At 40.4% G+C, this 24,714-nt stretch overlaps 1 protein-coding gene across 2 annotated transcripts in view; it reads left to right on the top strand.

Moving 5' to 3' along the window:
- Positions 1-1,068: 1,068 nt before the first annotated feature.
- prdm1b (PR domain containing 1b, with ZNF domain) overlaps positions 1,069-24,714 on the top strand; it is a 28,685-nt gene continuing 5,039 nt past the window's right edge. Inside the window, exons 1-4 of one of the 2 annotated variants that reach the window (XM_034161321.1) lie at positions 1,069-1,594; positions 1,917-2,225; positions 19,110-19,229; positions 23,388-23,628. In XM_034161321.1, coding sequence (XP_034017212.1) covers positions 2,055-2,225; positions 19,110-19,229; positions 23,388-23,628 — 532 coding nt within the window. In that variant the 5' untranslated portion in view covers positions 1,069-1,594; positions 1,917-2,054. Of the gene's footprint in view, positions 1,595-1,916; positions 2,226-19,109; positions 19,230-21,486; positions 21,650-23,387; positions 23,629-24,714 lie in introns of those variants that run through there. The other variant, XM_034161322.1, reaches the window with a different exon arrangement.

Consider the following 24,714-nt stretch of genomic DNA (forward strand, 5'->3'; position numbering starts at 1 on the left):
AATCATTATTTCTATTCCAAACACATTTTCTTTATACTGACATGTGCATTCAAGGTTTCTGCATATTGCCAATGGTTAACATAAACATAAAATAACCATTTTGACCATAGCTTTGAAAATTTGTTCATCTGTAACTGGAACGAAAAAAGTCATTCCTTCCATCTGGAATATTTCGTTCGCAATATCTATCCATTTTCCAAGATTAGGTGGTTCAGGGTGGAGCCACTGTCTGGTCACAGCCTCTTTGCCAGCAGTTAATAAAATTCTATATAAATACTGGTGACATTTCTTTAAGACAATAAATTTACTAAATAATCATATTTCAGAGCATTTATTCAAATTTATCTCCTCTTTACCTTGCTGTAACATATTTATTTTATATTGAAATAACTAGAAGGTCCCAGGTTCACTTCCGACCTGGTTCTTTCTGTGGAGTTTGCATGTTCTGCCCATGTTCACGAGGATTCCCTCTGGGTGCTCTGGCTTCCTCGTACTTCCAAAAACATGCAAGTTTGGTGAATTGGTGACTTTAAATTGACTGCAGATGAAAGAAAGAGTCTAAATAATATATATTTGTTTGCCACTTTGTGGCCCTGTGATCGACATGTGGCCTGTCCCGTGTTAACCCCGCATCTCGCCCAATGACCGCTGGGATCGGCTCCAGCCCCTGTGACTCTTAACTGGAATAAACGGGTTCATAAAAAAGATGGATGGATGGATAACATGTATGGAATTACTGCACTGGGCAAACAGTTTTGAAATTCATTTTCATTCATTCTTTTTCTGATGTTTATCCAGGTCCGGGTCGTGGTGGCAGTAGACTAAGCAGCTCATCCCACGCTTCCCTATCATTTTTTGAAATGTTGATTAAAATTTAGTGTCACTTTACAACTAAGAAAAGCCACTTTTTCACTGATCCAGCTGTTTACTGCCATCTGAGGTGACCCTGCTTTTTTTTCTATTTCCTGTCATAATCAAAATGACAATATAGAAATAAATGTGCGATTCTTCTTCTTCTTCTTCTTCTTCTTCTTCTTCTTCTTCTTTCTCTGTGATATGTGTGTGCAGGTGTCACAGGAGTCCTGGAGTGCGACAGTCAAATGTAGGTCAAAGAAATCCAGTGGATGAAGCAGATTGCTCATTAGGTGCCAAACCAAGCAAAAGTCCGCGAGTGTGTTTTTCAGTGACAACAGGCCAGCCATCTGCTCTTCTTTTATTCATTCATTAACATCTTTTCTTTTTTTAATCAGAGGGGGCCCTTTGTGTGTCTGTGTGTAAGCATTCATCACAACAGCCACTTGCAGTGCAACTCTGTAACGTCACTGATGTTGTTGTCTAAATCTGACACACGTGTGTGTCGTGATGGTACCGCCACATGACCAGACAGGCTTGTGATTGGCCAGGGGCCCGAGCTAATAAAGCGTGGCGCAAAATCCCGACTGGTGAGTTTCTGATGAAGGCAACAGTTGCCACATCAAGAAGGGATACCAAAGGGACTGAACGGAGAAGAAACGCTGCCGGAAAACACCACAGCAAATGAAAGATGACATAAATGAAGAAATGATGGATCCTCCAGTTGAATGAATGTGCAAAAGTAAGTATACATATATGCACATAATAAATAAGGCAGGATGAATGATAAATAACACTACATTTAGCAGAGATAAGGGGACTCTGGCGTACATATGGTTGACTGACCTACTGACCGGTTGAGTGCACTAGGATGTTAGCCTAGGATGGAATAAGCTGTTTGATTGTTGCAGGTACAATAAAGAAGTGGTGGATCAACCTTTTTAGTCACAACATGGCAACATTTTTTTTTTATTGTACTGTATCTTCATAGTTCCCAAACTTGTACTTCACATCAAATTTATGTCAACAAAGTTTGCATTTTTCTTCTCCATGCCTTTTTCTAGATCTTGAGCTTTAATCATCGTATCTAAGACAAGGGTCCTGCCTCCAAACACACCAAAGTTCTTCCATACCAAAGCAACCAAAACCAAACCTCTGAAGCTTCATCCATCATCAGCAGTGTTCCTCACCACACTGTCAAAATGAAGATGGACAACACACCTGGAGACATAAGTGGGTGGAGGGAGGTCGACTTCGCCCTCAACTGCACCTACATTGTGCCGGACCAGGTGTCGGACCCCAGCTTCAGCCTACCCAAAGCCATGACATCCATCCCACGGAACCTGGTCTTTGAATACGGCACTGACAATGAGGTAATTTATCCAACAGAACTCAATGAATTCACCAACAAATACCCATTATATCACATAGTGTCACAATATACAGTATGCAAAATTTACAACCCATTAAAAAGCTTTTAATTACAGTCTTTCATGTTGGAGTCTACTCTGTCTGATTAAAACACTCGATTTTACATTTGTAAATATTAATTATGTGTTGCGTAACAATCTGTTGAACCATCTGTTTGGGTTACTTGAAACAAAAGATTTGCTGATGAATGAACAACACACTGCACATACCACCAGCCACCTCCACTGTAGTTTAAATGATTTATTTTGGTCAACAGGTGCCTTAAAGACATGTACTAATGCTAAAAATAACTCATAAACACTGAGGTGATGCATTTTCAGAGGTGTTGATGCCTACCCTATGCGTCCTACATTATAATTCAATTTATGCTTCAGATCATTCATCTAGACTTAATTGGTTTTGAGATATGCGAAAGAGGTGGGCGGGTTTTTGGACCATGTTTTCTGATACCTTGACCTTTCAAACTACTCCAAAATTGAATCACCTGTAGATATCTATTCAAGTCATACTCCCACCAAGTTTGAAGGAAGACCATCCAATGGTTTTTGACTTATCTTGTATACATGCACACACACAAACATCAGTAAAAAAAACAATACGTTGTTATCGCCTCTTTGTCAATGCACACGGGCCTCTAAGAAAGCTATGAGTGGTTGCTCTCATTGATGTATATTTCACTCAAGGATTGCGAGATATGGACACTAAGCAGCAGAGGTGGGACAAAGTCACTGTGAAGTCATTCTCAAGTCATCAGTTTGCAAGTCCCAAGTCAAGTCTCAAGTCAGCTTGCAAACAACTGGTGGTCATTATTACTTGAGATTTGACTTGGGACTTGCTAATTCATGACTTGAGAGTGACTTGATGGTGAATTCATCCCACCTTTGCTAAACAGTGACATAAGGTGACAGCTGGATGCCTTTGTTGTTAAGTCTCTTTGAAGGATCCTTGAGTACCCCTGGAATGATTGTGTGAAACCAGCGGCTGTTCAGGCAGACTCAGAAGAGACCTATCACTAGCATTGTGAGGGAACATCAGCTCAGACATCTCAGCCATGTGGTGCATTTCTCTGCACATGATCCAGCACGCAGGTGTCTCAGTGTTAAGGACCCCATCAACTGGAGAAGGCCAATGGGATGCCCACCTTCCACCTGGCTATGGCTGGTGGATGGGTTGCCACACAGGACCCGGGATAGTTTTTTGGTGTTGTGGATGGGATGATGGGCTCCTGTACGTAACACTGCACATACCATAGTCCAGCTCAGTGGGTGTGTCTCACAGAGGACGTGAGAGTCCAGATGAACTTCCATGTCATATGCTGCAGACGTAGAACTATAGGACTTCGTGAATTCTAAAACGGCAACCTCACTTAGTTAATGACTCAAAATAATCCTGCTCATCACGGCCCCTTTAAGCCTTTTCCTATATGTTTCCTGCATTATTCAACTTACAGGAAACAGCAGTGGTGATCGAATCACCTCAGCACCTCCTTCGTCTCTCTCTACCATTTCTTTACAACCATGCCTGTCATCTTAATCGTTTTTACAACCGACTCCCACACAGGTGAGTCAGTGAGCGCAAATGCAATATCCGTGAGTTATTGTTCTCAGTCAGCTGACAGCTTGGCTGCCGTTGCACTTTGGTATCTTGCCTTGACATGTCACCAGGCAGTGATGACTACAAGCACTTAAACAAACACATGATACTGTAAAAGGCAAAGAAAAGAGAAAGAGAGAGAGCTCGTGTGTGTAGGACCAAGATGAGCAACACTCACTTCTTGCTCTTCATAGGCAACAATCTGATGTTTGTGGCTGCCTTCCTCTTTCCCTCCAAACTCAGGCCATCCTTCCTCTTCTCTGGGTCTCATTCTTTCACCCCTTTCTCCTCTTTTTGCAGCGTTTTCTACTGTGACGAATCCATCACACCAGTTGTGATAAAAATCACACAGAGCTGATTTAAAACCATCTGCTACCACACATTCTTTAATTAGTCCTGTTAAACTTCATTTGTCTGCTTGATTTCTATTTATACAACAATATATGACTATACACAGATAGTTCCACGTACACTTTTTTGCAGTGGTCATGCACTTCTGCAGTGTTAACCTTATGCAGAGTAACATTTTTTTCATGAATTCTGCATGAAACAAATTGTTGACTGAACAAAACTCAAAAAATGTGGGTCCGTGCCCTAAATGTGTGAAATCTGACACTGCCTGAAGTATTGTGCACATTTTCACCATTTTATACAAATCCAATTTGCATGGTTCAGAATTTACTTTAAATAAATAATAGTCTAAATTATAGTCTTTAAACACAGAGAAGAGGATATAATGTGTGGTTTGCAAAAGCCAAAGCAACATCTTCCTGATTTTTATTGTTTTCTTCTTAGCAATCCTGTAGGCATGTTGCATGGAGCCCCGGATGACACACATGTCCCAACCAGTGGGCAGGACTAATTGTAGCACATGTCAAAGAAATCTAAAACAAGTTGTTTCTGGTATAAATATTGCTTAATGATGCAGATTGTGAGGACATTTTTTGTCAAACCCCAGTCATTTTTAACTACAGTGCATTTGTTATGTTACAGCCTCATTCCAAAATTACTGAAATAATTTTTTTCCTCAACATTGTACATACAGTACCCCATAATGACAATGTGATTTTTTTTTTTAGAACTTGTGCAAATTTATTTAATAATAATAATAATAAAACAACTAAGAAATCATATGCACATATGAATTCACAACCTATGCCATGAAGCTCATAAGTGAGCTCAGGTGCATCCTGTTTCCACTGATCATCCTTGATATGTTTTTACAGCTCAATTGGAGTCCACCTAGGGTAAATTCAGTTGATTGGACATGATTTGGAAAGACACACACCTGTCTACATATAAGGTCCCACAGTTGATAGTGCATGTCAGAGCACAAACCAAAGATGAAGTCAAAGGAATTGTCTGTAGACCTCTGAGACAGGACTGTATAGAGCTGGCCATTCGTCTATGCTCAGCGATCGGGGGAGAAAGGCCTTAGTCAGGTAGGTGATCAAGAACCTGATGGTCACTCTATCAGACCTCCACCAGTCCTCTGAGGAAAGAGGAGAACCTTCCAGAAGGACAACCATCTCTGCAGCGATCCACCAACCAGGCCTTTATGGTACAGTGGCCACAGCCCACCTGGAGTTTGCCAAAAAGCACCTGAAAGACTCTCAGACCATGAGAACAAAATTCTAGATGGTCTGGTGAGATGAAGATTGAACTCTCTGGCGTGAATACCAGGTGTCATGTTTGGAGGAAACCAGGCACCATCCCTACAGTGAACCATGGTGGTGGCAGCATCATGCTGTGGGGATGTTTTTCAGAGGAAGGAACTGGGAGAGTAGTGAGGACTGAGGGAAAGATGAATGCAGCAATGTACAGAGACATCCTGGATGAAAACCTGCTCCAGAGCACTCTTGACCACAGACTGGGGTGACGGTTCGTCTTTCAGCAGTACAATGACCCCAAGCACACAACCAAGGTATTAAAGAAGTAGCTTCAGGACAACTCTGTGCATGTCCTTGAGTGGCCCAGCCAGAGCCCAGACCTGAATCTGATTAAACATCTCTGGAGAGATCTGAAAATGGCTGTGCACTGACACTTCCCATCCAACCTGATGGAGCTTCAGAGGTGCTAACAAAGAGGAATGGACAAAACTCCCCAAAGATACAGAGGTATCACCAAGCTTGTGGTAGCATATTCAAAAGACTTTAGGCTGTAATTGCTGTCATAGGGGCATCAACAAAGCATTGAGAAAAGGGTGTGAATTATTATGTACATGTTTTTTCTTAGTTTTTGTTATTTTTAATAAGTTTACAAAAATTGAAAAAAAAAACTTTTTTAATGTTGTCATTATGGAGTGTTGTGAGTAGATTTTTGAGGGGAAAATTGAATTTACTACATTTTGGAAGAAGGCTGTAACATAACAAATTGTGCATAAAATGCAACTAAAAATTATTTTTGCACCATATAATATCTTTCAAGCAAGGGCATCCATATTCATTCATATGAAGGACCAAAATTGAATCTGGATGGAGAGCCATTTGCCAAAAATAAATTTTAATGTTACATCACATTACATTTCATTATATTTTGTACAAAATCACAATTTGAAATCTAATATTTCATTTCACTATAATGATAAGATTTCTCTGTAATGCAATATTTTATTAATGTGTAGTCTGCAAAGATCATAAGACATCCATATATTTCTTTTTGCTTGACATATTTCAACAGAAAGGTCTTTGAAAGGTGCTTTGGAAAGTTAAGTTGAAACAGCTGTATTGTTCTCTTTTGTAATGAAAAATGGAAATTTTACTGAATCTTGAAAATGACATCACAAGTTAAATCAGTATAGGATAACATTTAAGTTACACATCATAAATTGCACATAGAGAGGCCTTACATAACATTCTTCAGTGATATTAACAGGGTAGATATGTGTGAAATAATCCACTGGAACCAATTCCAACCATAATTAGATTGATTAAAAACAAGCTTAAGCTTGACATGATATCTAATGATTTTATACATATATATATATATATATATATATATATATATATATATATATATATACTCAACAAAAATATAAACGCAACACTTTTGGTTTTGCTCCCATTTTGTATGAGATGAACTCAAAGATCTAAAACTTTTTCCACATACACAATATCACCATTTCCCTCAAATATTGTTCACAAACCAGTCGAAATCTGTGATAGTGAGCACTTCTCCTTTGCTGAGATAATCCATCCCACCTTACAGGTGTGCCATATCAAGATGCTGATTAGACACCATGATTAGTGCACAGGTGTGCCTTAGACTGCCCACAATAAAAGGCCACTCTGAAAGGTGCAGTTTTGTTTTATTGGGGGGGGGATACCAGTCAGTATCTGGTGTGACCACCATTTGCCTCATGCAGTGCAACACATCTCCTTCACATCATCCGTGAAGAGAACACCTCTCCAACGTGCCAAACGCCAGCGAATGTGAGCATTTGCCCACTCAAGTCGGTTACGACGACGAACTGGAGTCAGGTCGAGACCCCGATGAGGACGACGAGTATGCAGATGAGCTTCCCTGAGACGGTTTCTGACAGTTTGTGCAGAAATTCTTTGGTTATGCAAACCGATTGTTTCAGCAGCTGTCCGAGTGGCTGGTCTCAGACGATCTTGGAGGTGAACATGCTGGATGTGGAGGTCCTGGGCTGGTGTGGTTACACGTGGTCTGCGGTTGTGAGGCTGGTTGGATGTACTGCCAAATTCTCTGAAACGACTTTGGAGATGGCTTATGGTAGAGACATGAACATTCAATACACGAGCAACAGCTCTGGTTGACATTCCTGCTGTCAGCATGCCAACTGCACGCTCCCTCAAATCTTGCGACATCTGTGGCATTGTGCTGTGTGATAAAACTGCACCTTTCAGAGTGGCCTTTTATTGTGGGCAGTCTAAGGCACACCTGTGCACTAATCATGGTGTCTAATCAGCATCTTGGTATGGCACACCTGTGAGGTGGGATGGATTATCTCAGCAAAGGAGAAATGCTCACTATCACAGATTTAGACTGGTTTGTGAACAATATTTGAGAGAAATGGTGATATTGTTTATGTGGAAAAAGTTTTAGATCTTTGAGTTCATCTCATACAAAATGGGAGCAAAACCAAAAGTGTTGCATTTATATTTTTGTTGAGTGTATATATGTGTGTGTGTGTGTGTGTGTGTGTGTGTGTGTGTGTGTGTGTGTGTGTGTGTGTGTGTGTGTGTGTGTGTGTGTATATATATATCAAAAATTTCTGTAAATTATGGTGCTTTGACAATGAAACACACAATTGTTTAATTTATCTGCCTCATTACATATAGTGATGGCAAAACAAGGCCTCAAGAAGACTTTGGTGTTGTTTACTGAGCCCACTAGATGGCAGTGTTCATTCCAAAAAAGGTTCCAAGCAAAGTGAAGTGCATTGCCCATCACAGAAACTCCACAGCACACCACAATTTCTATGCAAAATTGTGGTCAGATATGGAACAGAGGGTCCAAAAAGATGGCTGTGGGTAGCAGAAATAAAAATACCTCTTTTGCTGTTAACATGACGCTCAGCAAGGTGAGCAAAGGTAACCCCAAATTGGGGGGGGGGGGGGCTGCTTTAAACCATTGATTATGCATCTGTGACATTGATGTTACATGTAAAGCATTCTGTACTTTTATTGAGCAAATGGCTTGTGTAGAACCAGGTTCAATAGAAATAAATTAGTGCTTACCTTTATATGTGAGCAATGAAACTTCAAGAATTCCAATAGAAATCAAACGGAAAACATGCCTCAGCACATGCCAATGTCTGCCAGTAATTTGTGTAGTGAGTAGTTTCTCTTCCTAAAGATCATGTGACGCTTTCTGTTTTATGATCTCTAAACAAAGCTGGGAAATTCATTGCCTAATCTGACCATAAATCACAGTCACTCCTTTGTGGGGTTTTGTGTTTATGTTATGATTGCATGTGCCACTTTGCATGTTAAAACATCATAAATTATCAGGAATTTAGGGGATTTTTCTCACAAGTGTTCTTTTGAGAATGTTGTATAAATCAAGTAGAGTCGTGTTTTCTGAAGAAAAGGAAAACATGCCGTATGTGTTGATGTACATGTCCCATCATGCAAATTAAAATACATGTTTGTGTTACACTTGTTTGACTATGAGCAGGGGCGGAATCACAGGATGGGCCAAGGGGGCACTGGACCACCACATCAATTACCATAATAAGTAAAACACAGTCGTACAAATGTGTGGAAATGTAAACAAGGCAGATTAACAAATTTTGGTTTACTGCACTGAAAAAAGAGAATAGTTGAATCAACTTTTTAAAAAGCATTACAATTGTTAAAACCTGAATGAATTAAGTTGTTTGAACTTAAGTTTGTAAATTAGAGTTGATCTAGAGTTGATCAAACTTACAAACTTAAGTTCAAACAACTTAATTCATTCAGGTTTCACCAATTATAACACTTTTTAAGTTGGTTCTTTTATCAGTGGGTGTACATCCAGGGGCTTGCTGGGAAGTGCTGGGGACACGCCTACCTCAGATTCTACAGTATGCACCAGTTTGAATGTGCCTACATTGTAAAATAAACCCTTATGTTTTTTCTGTTTGATTAAATAATGAAGTTGATACATATTCATTTCCGAGCAGAATACATGTTATAAAATGTGCCACAATGTGCAAAACAAGAGATTTGTTCTAAAGGACCAGTAGGTCCTGACAAGTTGGTACTATAGAGTAGAGGGACTGGTATTTGGGCAGATTTTGCTATTTGAGTCTTACGTGATTTGACACAGATACAGTAGATCGAGGTCAGTGCCCTTTAAAGTCAAACTAAACAGTGTGCAATGCTTTGGTGTTGAGTAATCACACCGTCAAGACTGAGCCACTTCTGACCAAGAGAGATGGTCATGAACTCGTGAGGGGCTGTGAGATGAGGTTATCGCCCAGCTATTTTGGGTCTCAATGATTTCATATTGAGTAATCAGGAGGTGAATCGTGTGGCAGATGGTTTTCATTTTTATAGTTCCCATACATACCCGGGGGGCTATAAAACATCTGATCTGTCCAAACTTTTGACAAGTTCTTTATCTATCAACACCATTCTATAGATGCATATATATTATGGATTTGCTTAGCCCTCAGTTGATGTGGGAGGGACGGGCGGGTGATGGTGTGACACTATAAAGTAGGGGGACTGGAATTATTGTTGGGTAACCCTTGGAACTGATGATTTGCAATTTATTTTTTGTGTCATATCCTTAAGTGTGCCAGATCTGGAGGACAAGCTAGCATGGACACGAGGCAGATGGGGTGTTAGCAACAAGTGCTAGTGGAGGGGATGGGGGAAGAGGTAGTGGATGGGATGCATGGTGAGGGGAATTTGGGGGGGTGTGCAACATGGTGGTGTTGCGGTAGATGTAGGCTGAAACCAGATTAACTTTGATTAGAGTCAGGTAGCCGGTCACGCATCAGGCTTCAACCCGGCTTGCACTGAGAGGGTTGGGGTGGAGTGTGTCCATATAAGAACGCCAACCATCCTTTCTCCTGTTCCTCAGTGCCTCGCCCCCACCAGCTTTTTTTTTCTCCTAAACTTAATGAACTGAGCGGTTAGGCAGTAACGACCCAGCGATTTGTTAGTCACGCCACGCCGGCGAAGCTCAATATCCCTGTCGCATTGGATCACTGCATCTAGGAATCACCTCACACGCCTTGTGTGCCACGCCTTGCAGTCTTGGCACCCTGGCACCCTGTTTCTTCTTTAATTATCTGAACGCTCATGCTGTCATTAACTTAAGCAAGTGGGAAAGGAGTCAATCGGGTGTGTTTAGGGTCAAACGGGTCACCATGGAGATCCTTATGACATAGAATTATGATTAATGAGTGGCAGACTTTGTGATTACATATGAGGGTGGGGTTGGAAGTGATAGAGTGCCTTGATTAGAGAGAGTGGCATCAACTCAGAACATGGTGCCATTTTGGGTTCAACTGCGCTGAACTACTGAATGAACCTTTAATGTTTTCAACATTTTTAAAAAATCATTTAACCACATACAGCAACACATCCAGGTACAGGTGCTATCAAAATAAATATAAAAATAGTTAAGCTATCAAATTTACATAAATTTACAATTTATGATGATTAATTTAATTAATTTAAAGCCTGATTTATGCATCTGCTGCTCTTTAACTCCGTTTCATGCAATGACGTGCGTGACAGTTTTAAAGTTCTCCGTCTCTGGATTATGCTTTATTTTTTACTAATTTGACCCTCAACAAGCTTTTCTTTCTACAATCATCACCTCCAAATCAAAGGTAAGCTGTACAATTTCATCTTTTTCCGACTTCGTGCTGTAAATGTGCAGACTTTTCTGATTCACTAGTATAATTTGATGGGAGACAAAGGATTAAAAGCAGAAAAGTGTCAAATCACAGCTTCTTGTGTCTGATTTAACAGGTGTATGTCAGGAAGTTTGAAAAAATAAACGGTTAGACTCTTAATCACAGAAATGACTCCGATCCCACTTTCCTTAAATTGGTGAATGTCAGAGTGCTGAACTTTAAATTGTACCTCTGTTACTATGCACTTCCAGACTGCCCTGAGTTTTTAATGGAAATACACTGCAATCGGACGGCACATTTTATCGGATGTGAGCGAAAAATCTGTACAAAATCCGTTATACGGTGTTTATTATGGAAAACAATACAAAAACTTTGGGACCTTTTTTGTCCAATGACTGTGAATATCTGGTTTATACGATGACGGTTTCAGTGAGTTTTACTGTACATGGGACTGAACACTAAATTTACCTCGCAAAGCTTTGACGATGATGTCGGCTTCCATCCCACACGGGTGACTTTATTTTCCCAAATTTTTCTTCTGTTCGGATCTGAAGGGAATCTATACATCTTCAAGCCCTTGTTGTGTCTATTTGTGCATCCAAATGCATAACAACCTGCCATTTTCAGTGAATAAATAAATAAAATAGCTGGATTTACATGCAGACACATTAACATCGAACGCTATTTTGAACCTAAGATGGCACCAGGAGTCACGTGACCATTTTTATTTTTTTTGCGACTCGTCATGTCGCCACCCTCTCTAATCAAGTCACTCTCAGAGGGGATAGTCACTGAGGTGTCTCGATGACACTGCAGGAAGGTGTAATTTTTAATTCATTACCTCAAGTTGGAGGAGGTTATCGCCCGTTTGTTTGTTTGTTTGTGAACAGCCTGGAGCCCACAATTTTTCATATATCACTGTCAAATTTTTACTGAAGATTCATATCCTGATATGCAAGAATTCATTCAATTTTCAATGTCACAGGTCAAATGGCAAAATCAGGTAAAATCTTTGAAAAATCCCTATCTTTAACATTGAACAAATTCTCAGCCTTATGTAGAATGGTATCCTTTATTGACTGCCAAAGTTTGATCCAGATCTGATCCAGATTACAGATTTTGTGGCCATTTAAATTTAACATTGAAAACCCATTTAATATTTTACATTATATCTTAATCAAATGTACCCCAATCACTCTCATATTTGACAGTGAGGTGCAGACTGGCACTCACTATTGTATGACAAAGTTTGATCCACATCTGATCTGGATTGTGGATTTAGCGGATATTTGGTTCTTTTTAACATTTAATAAAGAACACAAGGCTCAAACGGCCGAGGGTATTTTGGCATTGCGTTATATTTTAGTTACTTAAAAAAAACTGACTCAAAAAGTCAGTGAAGAGGTTGAGTTTTGATCACAAGGTCCCTTCAGATACTATCAGTCAAGTCATGCTTATTTGGATATGAACACATTTGTTTGGGCAAGTTTTGGACACCAAATCCAGGAATCCACAACAGACAGAGACTGACTCATATTGATATGCATAGATATTGTGTACTCAGGGATCTTAACAGTCTTTGATGCAACATGTCAAAGCAGAATCAATGATTTCTTTGTTTTAAAACAACTGTATGACTTCTTGTTAAACTGGAACATGGGGTCACAATTATCCGTTTATACTTTTAGTTATATCATTTCGAAAAGCACTTCACAGCCAATCAGGGCAGGTGTCTCTAGAGTCAGTGAGGACAGCGGGTCAAAGGTCAGTGGAGCAGGTCAGAGAAAGTCTCCTCATTCGTTTAAGTCGTTAGTGTAGCAAGCGGGTCATCCAGATTTTTTTTTCTACGGTACCTCTTGAGCCATCTGGGTCAATGTGACAATGCGATTATACCGTGACAGACAACCTGTCTGATTTAGCCAAGGTGCATAAACATCATGTCACATGTAATGTTATATACACAGTACTGTGCAAATGTTTTAAACACCTTTAATGCATTAAAAAAAACATTTAAAATGATGAAAATCTGACAAATATTGATAAATAAATGAAATGTGTGATGAATTTAAACTTTAATGAAAATCGATATGACAGTTGGTTTCTGTTTATGTATGATTTTAAGGATATAAGTCATATCAGAATATAAGTCGCAGGACTTCAAGAACTATTTGAAGAAAAATGTGACTTAATTGTGTTTTAGGAATTTTAATGTTGCATGGTCATTTGCATCTGTTTGTGTGGTATTCTACTGGCTAGCACACTTACAAAGAAATTTATCAATGTTATTACTATTGTTATGGAATAAAAAAATATATATAGCTTGCATATTCACTTTTGATGGAGCTGATTTTGTGTTGACACACCAACAAAAAAGGGGTGCGGTGGGACATCAAACGCTACTTTTACTGTAACTCTGAAATGCCTAAAATGTTTGCACAGTTTGATATATATATATATATATATATATATATATATATATATATATATATATATATATATATATATACTCAACAAAAATATAAACGCAACACTTTTGGTTTTGCTCCTATTTTGTATGAGATGAACTCAAAGATCTAAAACTTTTTCCACATACACAATATCACCATTTCCCTCAAATATTGTTCACAAACCAGTCTAAATCTGTGATAGTGAGCACTTCTCCTTTGCTGAGATAATCCATCCCACCTCACAGGTGTGCCATATCAAGATGCTGATTAGACAGCATGATTAGTGCAAAGGTGTCACAGGTGGTGATACCAGTCAGTATCTGGTGTGACCACCATTTGCCTCATGCAGTGCAACACATCTCCTTCGCATAGAGTTGATCAGGTTGTCAATTGTGGCCTGTGGAATGTTGGTCCACTCCTCTTCAATGGCTGTGCGAAGTTGCTGGATATTGGCAGGAACTGGTACACGCTGTCGTATACGCCGGTCCAGAGCATCCCAAACATGCTCAATGGGTGACATGTCCGGTGAGTATGCCGGTCATGCAAGAACTGGGACATTTTCAGCTTCCAAGAATTGTGTACAGATCCTTGCAACATGGGGCCGTGCATTATCCTGCTGCAACATGAGGTGATGTTCTTGGATGTATGGCACAACAATGGGTCTCAGGATCTCGTCACGGTATCTCTGTGCATTCAAAATGCCATCAATAAAATGCACCTGTGTTCTTCGTCCATAACAGACGCCTGCCTATACCATAACCCCACCGCCACCATGGGCCACTCGATCCACAACACTGACATCAGAAAACCGCTCACCCACACGCCACACACGCTGTCTGCCATCTGCCCTGGACAGTGTGAACCGGGATTCATCCGTGAAGAGAACACCTCTCCAACGTGCCAAACGCCAGCGAATGTGAGCATTTGCCCACTCAAGTCGGTTATGATGACGAACTGGAGTCAGGTCGAGACCCCGATGAGGACGACAAGCATGCAGATGAGCTTTCCTGAGACGGTTTCTGACAGTTTGTGCAGAAATCCTTTGGTTATGCAAACCGATTGTTTCAGCAGCTGTCCGAGTGGCTGGTCTCAGACGATCTTGGAGGTGAACATGCTGGATGTGGAGGTCCTGGGCTGGTGTGGTTACACGTGGTCTGCGGTTGTGAGGCTGGTTGGATGTACTGCCAAATTCTCTGAAATGCCTTTGGAGACGGCTTATGGTAGAGAAATGAACATTCAATACACGAGCAACAGCTCTGGTTGACATTCCTGCTGTCAGCATGCCAATTGCACGCTCCCTCAAATCTTGCGACATCTGTGGCATTGTGCTGTGTGATAAAACTGCACCTTTCAGAGTGGCCTTTTATTGTGGGCAGTCTAAGGCACACCTGTGCACTAATCATGGTGTCTAATCAGCATCTTGATATGGCACACCTGTGAGGAGGGATGGATTATCTCAGCAAAGGAGAAGTGCTCACTATCACAGATTTAGACTGGTTTGTGAACAATATTTGAGGGAAATGGTGATATTGTGTATGTGGAAAAAGTTTTAGATCTTGGGAAAATGGGAGCAAAACCAAAAGTGTTGCGTTTATATTTTTGTTGAGTGTGTGTATATATATATATATATATATATATATATATGAATTGTATAATGCCAAAAGAAAACTTTATTTCTTTTTAATGAAAGATAAATGTAGGGCCATTGTGTTGGGGTCTGATGACATATCTTGTGAAATTGTGTATGAATTATCAATGTAAATTGCTTCTACCTGTAGATATACCCAAGCTATCTTGACATTGCTGTCCTTAGAGGTGACTGCAGTAAACAGTAACACTGTTTCCCACTAAAACAATCTTTTTCAGAGACAAAAGTGTTCTCTACCAAAAGGTCAGTTCTCTGATTGTACTCATGGTGATTTCAAAAAGCATTTTGAACTAAACTCATTGTATTCCACTGTCTGCTCACTCAGTAACTTTTCATGGAAGTAGGAAATACCAACAAACTAAGTTAAGAGCAGGAAGACCCATTAATGAACCAAAATCAATGTGTAGGTTTGGGACCTGGAGTATAACGTCAAAATTCAAACGAGCCAAATAAACATATATTTAAATGCTGATGGATTATAAAGAACAAACTACCAAACAACATATTTGTACTTGTCAGGTAAATGTGTCCAAACTAGCTTGCCATGCCACAAACTACAATCATAGGTTTTGACTGATATAGCTTTTGGTAAGTTATACGACACTCTTGGGCAATACAAACATAGTGGCTATTTTATGAATTGTGTAATGAATGACTCTGTAGCTGACTGCAGTTTTAACACTAGTTAGCTTGGGAGGTGGCAGCACGGTGGATTAGTGGTTAGCACTGGTGCCTCACAGAGAGAAGATTGTTGGGAAAGTGTAGTGACACGGACCCACAACAGGGGGCGCAAATGAACGGACAATGGAAGAAGTCAAATTATAACACTTTACTGGTGTGAATGTCACAACCAAACACAGCAGAATCAGAATGTGCAACAGTCCATTAATAAAGGTGTCGTGTGGGCAGGCTCGACGATAGGAGACGCCCGTCAGGAAACGAACCGGAACCACACGATTTCCACCGCCACCTGAACCCGAGGAATACTGGAGCCGCCAAGTCCCGGAGTCCCCAGGTGGCCACCTCTCCGGCGTGTCGGATCTGGTACTGCTGGCAGAAAGCAAAAGACAGTCAAAGGGTGGGTGTGTGAACACCCAGCAACAATGGTGGGAATGCCACCTCCACCTCTCACTCAACACGTTGCAGTGGTCTTAGAGGAAAAGGAGCGCCGTCATGCACAGCCTCCACCAAAACGACCGGTTCTCCTGCAAACACTCACAATCACAGATTTATAAATCTCAAAAAAAAGGCTGAGAGTAGTACCTCCAAATGAAGATGATACCTCGGCAGTTTGGTGGAGGTGTCTTCCTGCTTTTATACCAGATGTATGGATTAGTGACAGCTGTCACAGATGATGGGTGACAGCTGTCACCACGGCTTGTTCCTGAGGCGGCAGCGCCCTCTCGTGCCTGAAGCCCGCACTTCAGGCAGGGCGCCTTCTGGTGGTGGGCCAGCAGTACCTCCTCTTCTGGCGGCCCACACAACAGAAGATCATAGGATCGATTCCCACCTGTGGCCTTTATGTGTGGAGTTTGCATGTTCTCCCGGTGTTTGTGTGGGTTTCCTCCAGGTGCTCCAGCTTCCTACTACATCCAAAAACATGCAGGTTAGGTGAACTGGAAACTTTTAAAAAAATTGTCCGTAGGTGTGTTTGCGGGTGTGAATGTGTTTCTCTATATGTGGCCCTGCGACAGACTGGCGTCCTGTCCAGTCATAACGCGTCCTGACGTCCTGATAGGCTCCAGCCCCCATGACCTGTTCTTGGATAAGCGGTTGAAGATGTGTGTATGTGAGCTTGGGAGGTAGTAGTGAAGTGTAACTTGGAAATCAATCAGAGCCAAACTAATAAGGGCTTGAAGTCAATGGATGATACAATGCCAGCTCTGAAAACAGTGTAAATAATGTGCAAAATGGCATAGCTTCCCATGTCACATACTGTAATGAACTTTTTATCAACTGTTCCAAAACCAGACTGATAAAGATTTTGTTAAATATATTTGTGTGTTTATATATTATTTTGTTATTTTGTTTTCTTTGCTATTTGTTTTAGTTTTACATAATTACATTACTTAAATGGTTATATTTTTAGTTTGGTATACTTTTAGTCTCTTATTTGTCTAAATGTGCATGTCGAACTGGGTTGAACCGGTTTTACCACTTAGAACAAAGAGATTTGAGTTGCAATATAAATTATAATATGTCCTGTTATCGCGCGGGTTATGGGCCGGGGCTGGGCCTCCCTTTAATGCCCACGGGACCAATAAGGAAAGGATTTTGTGAAATAAGGTCCACCTTTGTCACGCCCATGTTGTGTTTTTTAAGAAGTGTTTTAGTCCTATGTTCAAGGTTCTGAACAGATGGATCTCCTGCAAGAGAGAGGTTCTTCAGAATCCAGGCCTGTTTTTCACTGGGACTGAATAAATTTAAGTTGAGAAATAGTTTTACTTTGTACATTGTAAGGGACAGTATTACAATAACTAGGTGAAATTAACAATTTCAATCAGTTGTACGAGGACACTGGATACTACAAACACATTTTATGGTGCCCGGTTTCTTATTTATGGAATGATTGCATTAGCTAGCTTGTGTAGTAAAATTTTAACTCACTAGCTAGTCAGCTTATGAGCTAATGGTAAGGAGGGGTGTTATTTCAAAAAATTTGGAAATCTATAAATGTTTGCATGGAATATGTAAATATACACTGAATAAACCATAGCAGGATAAATTTTGTGTCATTTGGTTCCAAAAACCCATATGGACAGAGCCAGTGAAGATATCGGGTTCAAAAAATCACCAAAAATATCGACAAAAATGTCATATCTTGAGAACCGCTGCACCTAGAGACTTGAAATTTGGCTCCAAATGTTGTTTGACACCAAGTTTATATTCAACTTCTATAGTAACAATAAGCCTATCTGGTGTTTTTTAAGAGTAATTGACAAAAAAATCAAATTTCAGTTACGATCAATTGTAACAAACAAAATGTATGTAGTTTTTATTTCAGGAACATCAGTTGAGTATAATCATCACATGTAAAGAATGACATGGCCACAATGTACTAATTATAAGCAACACAGTGGCTTTCTACATCAACAGCACATATACAACCCACGCGTTACTTGAAATTTTCAAACGCTCCGTCCATATGGGTTTTTGGAACCAAATGACCCAGAAATTATACTGTTATGGTTTATTCCATGTATATTTCCATATTCCTTGCAAAAATGTATAGATTTCAAAAGTTTTTGAAATAACACCCCTCCCTACTAATGGTGAAGTTAAACTTTGAAATGGAAAAAAGAGCCAAATATATCAAGTCCATAGATCATAAAATGTTACCTCTTTTAAAAAGAAATTAATTTTGTGTAAGCAATATCCAAAATATGAATTGGATTTCAGTGACACACACAGGACAATTTATCAAATCCTAAATATAAACTCTTCCAAAATGAGGCTGATATAGTTTGCAGTCAGCATTAAGACATGACTTCTCTTCATATAAACTCCTTAATTCCCCCTCAGGACCAAACTAGCTAGCAAGTCCATTGCAGTTATGACTCACCTAGTCAAATAGCTTTTAGCATGTAGCTGAGTGTAAGCTTGCAGATCGCTTGATGGCTGTTTAAGATTTCTTTCTTGTTAGTGATTTTAAGGGAGAAAAAAGTTTGTACTTTTGTCTTTATATGTGAAGGTTCAGTAGCCCAGGATCTCATTAATCTACAACATAAGCTTCCACTTAAATCCACTTTGCTAGAGTGCGTGGGTGAGTTAAAGGGGGAAAAATTCATTAATCATATTTATTATGTCTGTTTTCCAGGTGATAGGCGTGTTCAGCAAAGAATATATTCCTCAGGGGACTCGCTTCGGCCCGCTGCAAGGAGACATCTACACCAAAGACAATGTCCCAAAACAGGCCAACAGAAAATACTTCTGGAGGGTGAGCCTAACATGCACACATCCACAAGATATTGTGACATATCTGTCTGTCTATGGTAACAGCACTTGTCTTGTTCTATATTGTGATTGTATTTTTGTAACCACAATTGCCATTTAATGCAAGAAGCTAGATCTGTTGAAGGGTATAAAGTCCTTGAGACCTTGGGATATGCTTAAAGGGGAACCCCAATGTCCATAGGAAGTTGTAGGTCTATCGCCAACCTGATGACCTATATGTTAAATATATAGAAATAATGGATTTAATCCAGCAGCACGGTGGCTTAGTGGTTAGCACTGTTGCCTCACAGCGAGAAGGTTGTGGGTTCAATTCCTGTGGCCTTTCTGTGTGGAGTTTGCATGTTCTCCCCGTGTTTGCGTGGGTTTCCTCCGGGTGCTCTGGTTTCCTCCCACATCCAAAGACATGCGGGTTAGGTGGACTGGAATCTTTAAAAAAATTGTCCGTAGGTGTGTGTCTGTGTTTGTTTGTCTGTTTGTGGCCCTGCGACAGACTAGCGTCCTGTCCTGGGTGTACCCCGCCTCGCGCTCTATGACTGCTGGGATAGGCTCCAGCCCCCCGCGACCCTTAATTGGACTAAGCGGTAGAAGATAGGTGGATGGATGGATTTAATCCATCCCTTCACTGTACACAAGGATGAAAAATGTGCTTGGTACTTAGCATGAAGTCTACAACCAGTGATAACCCGGGGTAGGAAGTTTTATGCATATTGTGGAGTCTGCTAGTGCTCCAGCCACGATCTATGTTGAAACAAGAGCAATCAGAGATTTCTGACATCCGCCAGTCCAGATCTGGATCACTTCCAAAATTCAGTGGAGTCTTCCAATGCCTAATATCTATCTGTGGTGAAAATTTCGTCAAAATCCGTACAGTAGATTTGACGTAATCCTGTTAAAAGACAAACAGACAAATGAATAAACGCCAATGATTTTATTACGTCCTTGGCAGATGTAATTATATTGCCAAGCTGATAATTTATACGTTAACTTTATGGGGATTGGGATTCAGAGTGGGGAAGCACTAACATTTTGCTAATGTTAAGATGTAGCAACCGGGGCAGCATGACTATATATGAAGTCAAGATTCCTTTCAAGGGATCGTGTCATCTGGACAAACCAGTCTGGTCAATCATTGTGAGGCTTCAAGTTCTGCAGTTTTCTAAACTTGCTTATTCCAGTTAAGAGTCACACGGGGCTGGAGGTGAACTGGTGGCTCTTACTCACACCTGTGGTCAAGTCAGACCACCTGGAAAGAACCCGCGCAATCACGGGGAGAACATATAAACTTACAGAAAGGACCAAGCATAAAGTGAACCTGGTACCTTCTCATGTGAGGCAACCCTGTTAACCACTAAGCCACTGTGCTGCCCATAGTTCTACAGACTCAAATCAAATTTTGCATTCATGCGTTTGTACCGCATCTCAGTTCCGTGTGAAACCAGTTTAGAAGGGGAAAGTCTGACATCTGTGAGAAATGACAATAGTGGGAATAGTTCAGGAGTGGTAGGGGACCTGCATTCATTTCCCTATGTTGTTATGAAAGAAAGATCAGACACAGGAGTTTCGCATCGCGTCTGTGTTCATGCGTCAGCGAGGAAACAAAAACGCTTTCACACAGATTGCACTGGCCGCTCAGGGCTTTTGCTGAAAATTTCTTTTGAGGAAGTTGTAAACACTGGTAGCACGTAACAATGGAGTGACTCTCACACAGTCATCACGTACAGCTTTACTGGCACTCCAGTCCAACATGGCATGTGTCACACACAGGAAGAGGCTATTGTTCCATACGCCGTATACACACATAAACCTTTTCTGTCCGCCCATACTGACTCTTGAAGTCTCTGGTTTTTCTTCTTCCAGCTGCAATTGTTGTCACACAGCAAAGTTTCTTTTCTGCTGAGTCAATTCCCATAAGGTCTTTACCCCGACGTCCCACGTAGTTTCCTTCCGGCTTCCTTACCTGTAAAGCCTGATGAAGGGGCGTACCTGTGAAAGAGTGAAAGTCTGCAGTCCCTGAAAGGAAATACTGTTGTGACACAGGTGGAGGATGAGGGTGGACACGCCTACACCTGTGCACGCGTGAGCGAGCGCGTTTGGCTGCCTGCCAATGCCTTAATATAGAGTACTAACTACCGACAATTCCCTTTCATCTCACGGTCATAATTTAACTTTTTTTTTTGAATAAGTCATCAGTATTACTGTAACACTGGCTGAACTGAATAATCCATATGTGTGTGAGAGAGAGGAAGAGAGATACACAGGCGCACGCTGTGGTTAGCGGGGAGGCCACGCCTCCACTCATATAAAGTGACAAACAGATCATGTACAAACACACACAGATGAGCACCAGCCACAGGAGCAAAACACACACTGAGAACCGAAGAGGATCAACCGTACATGGCAGAGGTAATCATTCTTAATATTACTGCTTAACTAACCTGAAGAATTTTAAGAATATTAAGAACTGTGTATATATATATATATATATATATATATATATACAATTCTTAATATTCGTATATGTGTGTATATATATAATTTCTGAGTGGTCTACTCAGCTTTGATTCCTTTAATTACAAGAGATCTTAAAAGTCAAAGATAGTTAATTGGGGCAACTGCTTCAGGAATTAAAAATCCAAAGCACGCTCAGAGTAGCAATGTAATAACAGCATTTACTTCTTAAATCATCAATACATCACTGGTCATAAGTATACAGGTTTTTTTGTTTTCTTCTTCTTCTTCTTCTTCCAGTGTAAAAATTTATATCAATGCTGCATGTCTTATAAGTTAACTCCCGTCAGGTTCTTCGTTGTAGATGCTTTGCACATTAAAATGTTTTCACAGAAATTTCGTAATATCACCACAAATATATGCTTTAAGTAATTATAAAATGTACGGATGCATTAACAAGTAATACTGTGTGATTTTAAAGTGTGGAAAAAAAACAGTTTGGAGTTAATATAGAGCTTTACTGCCATTGGGTATGACCTTTTATAGCGATATATCGATCGATCGATCGATCGATAGACAGATAGATAGATAGAGATAAAAAAATTGGGTTGGTAACAAAGATTCTCAAACTAAAGAATTTCTGTTTCATTTCCAGATAAATCGATGAGCCAATTCTCTTCAGTTTAATAAGAATATAACTCAGAACAGTAATAAATGCTGTCATTGTATAACTCACCATGTTAAAAGGACATATAATGAGGACAAAATGATACAAATTTGATGATCTATATTGTACCAGATCAATTCAATTCAAGATCAGTTCAAGGGGAGGTGATGGTCTAGTGGTTAAGGTGTTGGGCTTGAGACCAGAGGATCCTCGGTTCAAATCCCAGCCTGACCGGAAAATCACTAAGAGCCCTTGGGCAAGGTCCTTAATCCACTATTTGCTCCTGGTGTGTAGTGAGCGCCTTGTATGGCAGCAGCTTGACATTGGGGTGAATGTGAAGCATGTTGGTGGATACCGAGTTGATGATGTATGAGTAACAGGTGTAGGTGACAGAGACATGGAAATCTATTTAATCTTAAAAGTAGAAAATGATTTTGACTGTTTGACAGCTGTTATGTACTGAAACTCAAATGATATAACCACAAGTTCACAAACATCTGTGGAAGATTTTGCATGAATGGATCCATAGGACATACATGAGGGGAATAAGGAGTTGACCTGCCAGCATGTGGACCTGGGTTTGATTCCCAGTCACATTATATGTCTGGTCTTGGACAAGACACTTCATCTCCATGGTCCCAGTCCACCCAGCTGTAAATGGGTACTGGCCTTGGCTGGGGAAGTGACCTGCATCGGACTGGCACCCCATGCAGGGGGACTTCATAGACTCATCTGTTTGATGCTGCAGAATCTGGCAATAAGCACCAGCACCAATAAGCCTATATAGGACTTACTTCTCCTTCTACCCAAAACAGATATATCTTACTTCTCTCTCTGTGTGTCTCTCAACATATATGTGGTTTTGAAGTTACGTGTAGCATGAAATGAGCTTGTTTGTCAGTTTCTTTCATTTCCAAAGCCTTGATCTAGTGGTCACCAAGATCACTGTTGTTTGTACGACTGAAGTTGTAAAAATGTGAGCTTGTCCTTTAATGATTGTTTTTCCTTTTTTCCCCCCTACTATAGATTTACAACGGTGGTCAGCTTCAACACTTCATTGATGGCTATGATGTCCACAGGAGCAACTGGATGCGGTACGTTAACCCGGCGTGCTCTCTGGCTGAACAGAACCTGGTGGCATGTCAGAACGGCCGGGACATCTACTTCTACACCATCCAACCGGTGGAACCCAAACAGGAGCTGCTGGTCTGGTACAGCCCCGAGTTCGCCCACAGGCTGTGCAGCCAACAGGAGGACATCAGACAAAGTGAGTGCAGGAGGAACAGAAACTTAATCTGTGATATTGTGGTATCAAAAAGGTAAAATGAATAAAAAACAGAGTTAAAAACAACAATGTGATATGGACTGGGGATAGTTTTGTCAAGAAGTTCACAAAGACACCCGGTTGCGAGATGATTTGCTTTTGAGGCTGCCAATCAGGCTACTTTGGAACAATATCACCCCGATATTGGCCCAAATTTCTGAGTGGAACACTGGAAATTTAAGAAGAAAATCCAATTCAGTTTGAGTTGTTTACATCCAGAGAAATGTATTAATTAGTTATTTCAAAACTGGATCAAATTGGTATCGTCAGGTTCTCACTATCTGTGTTGTATCGGGCGTGTATGACCCTCATTAATAAGAAATCCTTACGTATTCAAAACCTAATCGTAAAATCTGACTGACATGAATGAAATCTAAAGGAAAAGTTGCTTGGCCACATAACCTTGTTCGTGGTTAGTAATACCCCTTCATCTTTTAGTGAAACTGCAAGTCATACGCCTTATCGTCCTCACAAATTCTAGTACCACAAAGTCTGATTCATACCAACTGGATAGACCAGCTGTGTCGCCTTTCAGTTTGATGATTAATGCCACTATATTGTTTTATCAACATCCTCCACCGTCATCAGTACAAAGTCCACTTTTTTTCTCTCTTCCTTTTATTTTTCTGGGTTAAATTTGACGTCCGGCAGTTGTAAGGACAATCGAGACTCTAAGGAAAGAAACTAGCTGCTGCTTTTATAAACACACATGGAATAAGACATGTTAAATACGGGAAAACGCCAGGTTAGTAATCTGCTCGGTGCCGTCGTTTGTGACTCAACAAATTACGCAAACATTTTTTAAAAAGGAGAACCAAAAGTAATTTTACATTTTCTTGGGGCTGGTTTGGTCAGGATGGATACCTAGAAAAGATTTCACAAATGGAACTCAAATTCTTCTTGCGCAGCTGCCCTGATATGACGCACGTACTCCCACCCACTTTCCCACACCAAGTCACTTTAAGTAAATAAACACCCACATGCAAAATACATGTCAACTCAAAACTGAAACTACTATAATTTACCATC

Source organism: Thalassophryne amazonica, chromosome 20, assembly GCF_902500255.1.
Source record: "Thalassophryne amazonica chromosome 20, fThaAma1.1, whole genome shotgun sequence".
Lineage (NCBI taxonomy): Eukaryota > Metazoa > Chordata > Actinopteri > Batrachoidiformes > Batrachoididae > Thalassophryne > Thalassophryne amazonica.